This window comes from Hippichthys cyanospilos, chromosome 6 (genome assembly GCF_059441005.1).
Source record: "Hippichthys cyanospilos isolate Australia breed blue-spotted pipefish chromosome 6, RoL_Hcya_1.0, whole genome shotgun sequence".
NCBI lineage: Eukaryota > Metazoa > Chordata > Actinopteri > Syngnathiformes > Syngnathidae > Hippichthys > Hippichthys cyanospilos.
In genome coordinates this window covers 25,603,693-25,613,486 of record NC_142374.1, presented here as the reverse complement: position 1 = coordinate 25,613,486, position 9,794 = coordinate 25,603,693, and the positions used below count along the sequence as shown (strand labels likewise).

The 9,794-nt window shown below is 48.5% G+C and overlaps 1 protein-coding gene across 1 annotated transcript in view; it reads left to right on the top strand.

Moving 5' to 3' along the window:
• Positions 1 to 596: 596 nt before the first annotated feature.
• The window catches only part of LOC148423002 (insulin-like growth factor 1 receptor), a 37,529-nt gene continuing 28,331 nt past the window's right edge, over positions 597 to 9,794 (top strand). The window contains exons 1-2 of the mRNA XM_088418384.1: positions 597 to 1,444; positions 5,747 to 6,313. Of these exons, the coding sequence (XP_088274510.1) occupies positions 1,345 to 1,444; positions 5,747 to 6,313 (667 nt within the window). The 5' untranslated portion in view covers positions 597 to 1,344. The remainder of the gene's footprint in view (positions 1,445 to 5,746; positions 6,314 to 9,794) is intronic.

Sequence of the window (9,794 nt, the reverse complement as noted above, 5' to 3'; positions counted from 1 at the left end):
TCATCCGCAATAGGGGTATCCAAACTTTCCTATAACTAACTTATAATACTGTATATATATATATATATATATATATATATATATATATATATATATATATATATATATATATATATATATATATATATATATATATATATATATATATATATATATATATATATATATATATATATATATATTATAAGTTGTATACAAAGACAGGTCAGAACCGGTCGTGCATCCTATGTTTAACTCCGATACTTTAAAACAGAAACTTCATATTATTATTTTTTAATACTGCCCAAAATAGTACAACATGACTTTTAATTATAAAACATTTAAAGTTCTTCAATGATTGGGAAATAAAATGAGCTCGTTTTCATATTTCACATACAACATCCTCTCACGGGCCCGCGGGCCATATGTTGAGAATCACGGTCTCGGGCTATCCTTTCAAATTTAGAATCCATCCCCGCCGGATGTGAAGTCCACTCCACTTTTTCCACCCGGCCACCTCTTACGGAGCACTATGCGCGTGCGTGCAAGCGAAGCCGACTCTTGTTTACAGCAGATTCCACGGAAAGCGCGCACGCGCACGCGCTCTCTCGCCGTGGGATTGGAGCAGCTGCAACGTGGACTTGTTTTGCTCTCTCTCGATGAGCAAAAAAGAAAAAGAAGAAGAAGAAGAAGAAGAAAAAAATCAAGACGCGGCTCGTGCCCCGAGGTTTCAGCACCGTTTTTGCCGTTGCGTGGCACGTTCAGCTCCCGAACTCAGGCCGAACCCTCCAGCGGGCCATCGAACAGCGGTGCGGTGTGCTCGCTCGGTTTAACCGGCGGCGAAACGTCCAACCGGGCGGGCTTTTCATTCATTTTTTTTTTCGGAGGGAGGTTTGCTATCACCACGCATTCGCCAGCCACGTTTTTCTTCATCATCTTGGGTATATATATCGATATTTTCATTTTTAATTGATGTTTTTTTGCTCCACGCGTTCAGGCGAGAGGATTTGAAGAAGATGAGGATGAAGGTGAAATGAAATTGCTGACATCTTGGAGGCCTTCTTGTTGTTATTGGAAAAAAAAGGAGAAAAGGAAAAGACATGGAGACTGAAGACGGGGATTACCACCATCTTCGCCGTCTTGATGCTTCCATAGCAGTCAGCTCACTTTGGCAGAAATAATAACTACTCGTACGTGTATTTTTTAACATTTATTTTTGTTTTGAATCCCATTGGACGAGGATACAATTTAGCCGTTTGGGCTACTTTATTTTTGCCCTAAATCCTTCTGGAGCTTTCTTGTTTGTTACCTTGGAATTATTCTTATTCTTATTGCTATTGGACTTTTCCGGAAGAAATAAGGAACATGAAAGGTGAGAAACTACTAGTTGGCTGCAGCACGGTCTTGTTTTGGGCTGTGTTGACGACCCTTTCCAGCATATGCGTGTGGACTTCGTATGGCGAGAGTAAGTGTATTTTTTTTTAAATTTTATTTAAATGTTTTTGCTTTGTTGGTTTAACACTTTGACACTAACATGCTCGGCCTATAACGTCATAAATATAAACACGTGCATATCAGGGTACTGTGGTACTTCTTCCGAAATGAATGTCATTTCGTAACGTGACTCTTATAAGTAGAGTCGCTTTTTACACGTAAATAGCCTAAACCGTTCCGAGACCACCCAAAATGCTCCTAAACCCTTTTAAAAGAATATTATTAAATGATAAAAAAAGAATCAAAAACGGTAACAAATTCATTTTAAAATAAAAATATATCACGCAATGAATAAAAAAAAAAAACACGTCTAAACCCTTTAAATGAATGATAATAATAGTAGCAGTTGACAATATAAATGCAGTTCACCTGTTTGCTTTAGGATGGTGCTGGTGTGCTGGCGACGGGTGCACAGAGAGACACCTTTTTAGCACCTTTAATTTGTACGCATTTGTTTGACATTTCTAGTGATCCAGGAATCATTTACAAGTCCACAGGAGCAACGATATTTATTATTTGGGTTGTATTGATCGTGTAAGTTCACTTGAGTTTAGTTTGGGGCCATGCAAAGTGCTTCCTGTGTGATGTCATAGCTAATGTGCTAACGTCGCTAAACTGAATTTTTTGTAGCAAGAGGTTTGTAAGTAGAGGTACCACTGTACTGTATGTTTTAAAATAATTCATGAGCAAATCCATTAATTCACATCTTTTCAGATCTATTTGATAATTTTTCCATAAATTGACACTTTGAACACAACGCACACTTGCTTACAGGCAGATGATCTCCTGGTAGCTAGCAAAATAACAAAAATCCAGCAGATAAAACGCACCGGACTATAAGCCGCGGGGCTCAAATAATGAGAAGAAAGGTGCGACCTATACTCCGAAAAATACGGCATATATCTGACGTTACAACCCGTGGCTTATAATTGGGTGTGGCTTATAGTCCGGGAAAAAACAAACAAACGGTATTTTGCTGGGGTTAAAATGCAACATTTTCGACTTGACTTTTCCACTGCGCTCACATTGCGACCAAATGGAATTAATCAGCTTTTCAACTGCGACCGCTGTGGACTTTCCTGGCCGCGGCTTCCAAGAATGCGGCAAAAGGAAGCCCGCGACGCCGACAAGGCCTTGGAAATGGAGCGTGTAAAAATAAGCTCCCGTGAAAACAGACGCGTTTCTGTTGATTGGAAGACGCCTGTGTGTGTGTGAAGCCTTTAATTGGCTTCCACCGTTCACGCCGCTACCGTGACTCGTCATTAAACGGATGGCCGCCCGTGTTGGACCGATAGCGTCGCGCAGGCGTCCTCCTGCCGCTTTTGGTCGAGCCTTCCCCGGTTCATTATTGACCAAAGGGATACGTTGACCGGAAAACGGCCTTAATGAAGTTCTCCGATTTCGCTGGCCGGCCCCTCAAGTCCAAAACGGCCGCAAAAGCTGAAATTGGGCTCTTTCGATGGAGTCGCACGCCAGTCCATACCGTACGAGGCCTGCAGCTTGCCAATACTTGCCTATTGGGATCGACTGGGCTACTCAAAGTCCAATCAAATCATTGGCTATGATTTGATTGGACTTTTTGCTGTTCTTTTTTAATTGTTTGCTTCTTTTTTCCTGCGTGCACATTTTTTTTCTTACATGCTCTTTTTTGAAATGTGTGCTTCCTTTTTCTCTGTGCTTCTTTTGGTATTGTTTGCTTCTTTTTTTCGTTTATGTCTTTTTTCCTGGCTGCTCTTTTTTATTGTGTACTTTTTTTTCTGTGTCTTTTTTGTTGTTGTTTTTTTTCTTCCATGCTCTTTTTTTACTTCTTGCATTTACTTTTTCACTGTACGTCAGCGCAGCAGACGCTTGTAGTCCCCCACTTTGCGGTGACGGAATATGACGTGGAAATATTTGGCATGCGTGCCGGGCTTCCCGACAGACGGTCGATGTTTTTGCGGCGTTACCCTTTCGGGTAAGCGGTCAGATGACTCGCGGTATGGCCGAGATTAGAGCCAGCTGATGTGGCGGGCGTTAAGGGGCGTTGACGGGAAGGTGGCGGCCGGGGACCCCCTTTCCCGCCGGCCGCTCCTTGCTTGGCCTCTTCCCGAAAGCGATGACGCGCCCTCGCCGCTTCCTCGCTCGCTTCCAAAATGGCATTCTTTTGCACTTTTGTAACACTTTTGGAGGCCGGTGTCAAAGCCATTTGCATCGAAGCTCTTCTTTCCCTCCGCTACTCGGAGGGTTAGGCTTATTTTGCCCAGGGTGGGCATTTTCCTTGTGACCGGATGACTTTTTCTTCGAAGATTTCACGCTCATTCAAAACTTTGTTTTCTGAAAACTACTCATCTGTTTGTTTTTGATTTTCACGAGGAAAAAGACAATTCTGCAATTCCAGCCGTAAAATCCATAATGAACCCGTTGGTGTCTGGGGATTTTTCACTAGCCTGGCCTTATTATCACCCGACTTTGAAAGGCTCATAATATCTGTCTGCCTGTCTGTCTGTCTGTCTGTCAGTCCCCCCGTCCGTCCGTCTTTAAGCTGGACGTCCGAGGAGTGCCCGTGGCATGTGCATTTACAGTTAACGCGTCTGTCTGGCATGCAAGGAACCACGTGTATCTCTGCAAAATACTGTATATCTATTTTTTAATATAAAAGAAAATCCACGATACACTGAGGGTACGATGGCAGGCGCGTAGCACTTGCAAATCATTTGGATTTGCGTAGGAGCGGGCTATATGAAGAAATGAGTTTTGGCGCGCCGCCCGGCGTAGCTCTAGACAGACCCATTGCCATAATCACGGCCTCATCAGGAAGCGGGGGAAGAGTTTTTCTTTACCGACAAACAAATTAGCCTTTGTGTGCGCCGGGCTCCGCCCCCCCGCCCCTCCCCTTTCCTCCCAAGCGCAACAATAGAAGCGGAGCCCCGGGCTCTCCGGTCAAGACGCCGCCGTGGAAATCCAAGCGATAACGGAGCCGCTGTTTACGTTGACGTCGTGTGTTTTGACTTGCTCAAGTCCGCTCGGGACACACGCGGCCGCACACACACTCGCGGCGCCTCGGTTAAGCCCCTGTAAGAACATAACAGGTTTAAGCAAGGAGCTCATGCGTGGCCGCTCGCCGAGCGCTGACCTTTGACAAAAGGCCAAACAACCTCCTTTTTTCTTGTAATATTTGAGAGTATTGCTTGATTTTCATTCATATATGAATAGGCCTCATGCTTTTTCTTTGGCCTTTGTGACTGCACGCACGTGGTGTTACGTCGCATTTGCATTGCAAGAGTATTTTTTTAAACTAATGATACTATACATATATATTAGAGGTGTAGTAATTACTCAACTACTGACAAAAAATGTTTTATTACATTGTTCTTATATAAAAGGGGTTTTCACGACCAGTACACACGCTATGCATTAAGTCAGGGGTGTCAAACTCGTTTTGGAGCAAATTGGGCCGGATCAATAAAAAAGTGGTTTTTATTTATATAACTTTATAACAACAACTTCAAAATTCTTCTTCATTTTTAATACGGTCCAAAATAGTACAAGCACAACATCACTATGAATCATAAAACATTAACATTACTGTTAACCGTAAAACATTTCGAGTATTTCCTGTATTGAAAAAAATTCAGCTCGGTTTTATACTTTACATCACACAAAAACCCGTTGGCAGCCCACGGGTCATATGTTTGACACTTTTGTCTTAGCTGCAGCTGTGTCAAGCTCTTTTTTTTTCCTTTATCACGGGCCACATTGTCGCTCTAGTTTTTGTTGGAGGGCCGTCACGACTGCGGAGTCAAATAAATGTATGATGGGCACATTTTAAAACCGGAGGCTGCTAGAAATGGTTGAAAAGGGCTATCGATAACGAAAAAACGGTAAAAGTTGAAGCCAACGCATTTTAGCCAGAGAGCAGAAGTCCTAATTAGCGTTAGGCGGGCAAGTGATGCGGCGGGCTGGACCCGGCCCCCGGGCCTGGACTTTCGGACCCGGCCCCCGGGCCTCGACTTTCGGACCCGGCCCCCGACTTTCGGACCCGGCCCCCGGGCCCCGACTTTCGGACCCGGCCCCCGGGCCCCGACTTTCGGACCCGGCCCCCGGGCCTCGACTTTCACAGCCGCGCCTTAGAGGCGCAATCATTGATGGACTGCAGGCTGCAAATGTTTCTCGGCGCCGTTTATCCTCAGGATTAAGTTTTGAAAAGTGGTCCTCTTTGAACGAAATCTATCCGTACAGTGTATATGTGCGCGTATGTACGCAACGGTCTGACACGCTCTCCCCCACGGCGCAGTCTGCGGCCCCAGCATCGACATCCGCAACGACATCAGCGAGTTCAAGCGTCTGGAGAACTGCACGGTGGTGGAGGGCTACCTGCAGATCCTCCTGATCAAGACCAACAACAGCAAGAGCAAGAACCAGGAGGCCTTCCGCTCGCTGAGCTTCCCCAGGCTGCGCGTCATCACCGACTACCTGCTGCTGTTCCGCGTGCCGGGCCTGGACAGCCTGAGCGCGCTCTTCCCCAACCTCAGCGTCATCCGCGGCCGCAACCTCTTCTACAACTACGCCCTGGTCATCTACGAGATGACCAGCCTGAAGGACGTGGGCCTGTACAACCTGCGCAACGTCACCCGCGGCGCCGTGCGCATCGAGAAGAACCCCGAGCTCTGCTACCTGGACTCGCTGGACTGGTCGCTCATCATGGACGCCGGCTTCAGCAACGTGGTGAGCGGCAACAAGAAGGCCAAGGAGTGCGACGACGTCTGCCCGGGCGTCATGGAGGACAACCCGCTGTGCCGGCGCACCGCCGTCCGCGGCCGGCTCGGCTACCGCTGCTGGACCTCCGACAGATGCCAGAAAGGTAAGCTTTTCGCCCCGGGCGTCCTCGCTTCCTTCCTGGAAGCGCAGCATGTATTTGTTAGCGGTTTCCATGCATTTCCATGACCGTATTCAGGAGCGTTTTCCCACCGGCTTCATTGCGCTTGGCTTGAGCCGCGCTCCGCGAATGATTATTTCGACGCGGCTGTGGAAATCCAAAACTGATGTTCTTTGAGGTTTTCGCGCGTTGTTGTTATTGAATTTACGCCGCCTTGGCGTCGCGTCGCGTTATCTCGCGCCCCCCCTGCCGTTATCCCGCCCTTGTTTCACGCAGGAGGATGTTTTGAAGCGCTTCTCCGAGGTGGGGCCGAAGGTTTTTATCCGGAGGGTCCTTGAAGTCTCAAGGCTGCCCATAAAGACTGGCGGGGGAGGTAGGGGGGGACACCGTGGCAGGAGAAGCACGTTACTTCACAACAGGGGTGCCCAAACCAACGACCCTGGAAAGCTTTTATTTTGAAGTTCCTCCCACGAGCGAGGACCTCCCGCCATCAGGTGGAAACAACGCTGTGTTTTTTCTCGATTGTCCTTCTTCTTTTCAGCTGGGTGTTTGGCGATAGGTAGGCGGGCCCCCGGGTCGACCGCGACGGACACCCCCGTTGCGCAAAGGACGTCAAGTATTTCTTTGAGTCTGTTAAGATGTAAGCGCGAAGATTTCGTGTCGATAAGTCCGGAGAGCCACAACACGTCCGTCCCCCTTCAAGTCGGTGGCGTGTCAAAGGCGAAACAAAGGAAAAAAAAACATTCCTCGGCGGCGGCCCTTTCACGTAAGGGCCTTCTCCAGCTGCACCTCACGGCCATATTTTGGTATCTGGGGCGCAGATGTTGCTTCAAGGGCACGCGGCGGTTTCCCTGGTCAATACGGGCCGGCCTCCCCTTTAATTAGGCTCCGCCCGCCGGGCAGGAAGCCTCTGGTCCGCCTCTGGTCCGCCTCTGGTCCGCCTCTGGTCCGCCTCTGGTCCGCGCAGCGCCGGAGCCCGCGGGCCTTCCGCCGCGACGCAAGTCTGCTTGCCACATGTTTGACGGCGGGCGGCCGAGTGGGAGGGAGTGCGGGGGGGGGGGCAAGCTTACCGAACGGTCGCTTTTGATCACATTGTGAGCAGTCAGCGAAGGCCTCGCCGCTGTAGCTGAATGCGCTCTCAGCAGTTTTTTCTTTTTTCTCGCAACACAGCTCCAGTTCATTTTACCTTAAAAACCAAACAAGGATGAACTCGCAAGTGGGTTCAGTCCGCTCGCTTCTTTTATTGACAATAATGTTGGAATAAGCTGCCTTCAGCTGCAACAGGCACTGGCTGCTAACCGCCAACTGACGCTAATTATTGTAAGAATACGGCTGATAAAAGAATGCACATCCGTGCATCAAAACTCAGCTTATGTAGCCGAGCGCAACCGTCCTTCAATGGTGCCTGTTCATAAAAAAATATCTAGTTTTGAAGTTCCCGTTGCTTTTGGCCTTCGTTTTGGGGAAGAAGAGTGTCTTCTATTTGGCCAATTACGGAAATAAGGATGAACTTTGACTCCAGATCCTCAATGGTTTCCACTGGGATATCATCGAAAAAAAATTTTTTACACAGGGAGTCGTTTGGCGCTTGTCTTTGTGTGTGAGTGTCCCCGTCTTGACCTCAGCCCAAAGCGCGCGGAGCGTTTGGCAGCCCTGCCTGCGCGCCGACCCTTCGCGGCGTTTGCGTCTTTCTCGCCAGAAATCTCCCGGCTGAGCGCTTTGACCCGAGATCGTTTGATCCCGCCTTATTTTATTGATTTATTGTCGTCTAGCTACTTGCTTTGATCGTGACGCGGAGCCCTATTTTCACAAATGTATCCAGCTGGATTTGGTCGTTGACGAGATGATATTCACGGTGATCTCGACGTGTTCATTTTGTATTTTTTCATTCAATGCGGAAAAACGAGCGGAAATGGCGGCCAGAGGAGCCGACGGGAGGGAACGCTTGCCCTTGATGGATTTATGGAGCTTGCGCATGATTTGTTTGTCCCGGCAGTCGGGCCGCGCTCCCTTCGTGCCTGGTTTCAAGATTTTGCGATATGTGAGCCGTGAGGATTTCTCCGCGTCGTTCAGATTTCCCGCATTGTGAGTGGTCAGCGAATGCTGCGCCAGGGTTACGTTGATTCCAGTTTTTGGTCATTTTCAATGGTTCATTTTGCCATAAATGCGCAAAGTTGCGCAGCATCCGTCTTGCGCCAAGCTCATGATGGTGCGTAAAGGCCTCAATTAATAAACAAGTCGAATGGGACGCCTTTCTGTTTTCTCTAAACCAACTTTACCTTTAAATGAAACAATGACGTATTTTGTAGCTATCGTAAAGATGTTTTGTAAAGCGCCCGTCCGAGACTCTTGCCACTTTTGCAAAATCTCCATTTCAAGATTTTGCTAAAGTTCGATTTTTCAAAGCGACCAAATGATGGAACGAATCCGAGTCCATCCGGAGCTCCATTGGGTCGGCGGCGCGGGCAGCTCGCCGACGTTGGCGCCGAAGACGCTCGGTCGGCGCCCGCCGCCTGACGAGACGTCCGACTAATGGGATCCTCCGGGGCGCCGGATCAAGCGCTTTGACTTGAGTACCCTCCGCGGCCGAGTCAGGAAGCGGACTTACGTAAGGCGCCGTGCACGTGTCCTCCTCTGGTGATTCCGGCTTAGCTGGACTTCTTTGGGATTCTCCGTGACTCTTTCGCTACACTGCATAACACCAAGCGTACATCCAAGAGAAAAGAAAACCTCTCGCTTGATTTTGCTTTTTACAAAACGTAACAAAGTGATGAGATAGTAGCTCCGCACTTTGGAATCTGCCCCCTGCAGTTTGAATCGGCCGCTGTCACGTCATCAGGTGTTTCCCATCCTTCGACGTCACATATATAACCGTAATATCGACAGCGGCCGGAGGTGGCGGCAAAGAACAACACAGCAAGTGAATGAACTGTTAAAAGGTTCCGAAACGCATCATTATTTGCGCTAGCAGTTGATCCAGGGACCGGTACCGGCCTGCGGACCGGCGGGTCTGCTTGAATCCAACGTTAGCGCAACGGCAAGATGAGCGCTTCGTTAACCTTCACGGACGCTAGCGATTGTTTTCGGTTCCAGGGAAGGTTGTGTGGCTGTGAAGGAATGGCTCTGCGCGCTTCCTGGTCGGAAGGCAAGCCATAAAATAGTCCCTTGTTCAAAATGACCTTCAGCTCCCCCCTTCCTGTTTCTCATCGGGGGGGATCCCTCGGGGGCGGGCCGCGCTTGTCAGCGCGCCAGCTAACGGGCGCAGGTGGCGCAGGCCTCCCCGGCGTCCGCTCCGTGGAAAACAAACATTGGCAGCGCTCGTCCTTTGTGGCACTCGAAGGGAATTTTAAGAGTGTCTGCGCTCAACTTGGGAACCTGCCTTTTGTCAAGCACTTTACTCGTTTTTTTTTTTTTTTTCCCGTGGGCGCTATGAGTCAGAGAGCGATGATGACATCGGACCCGTCAT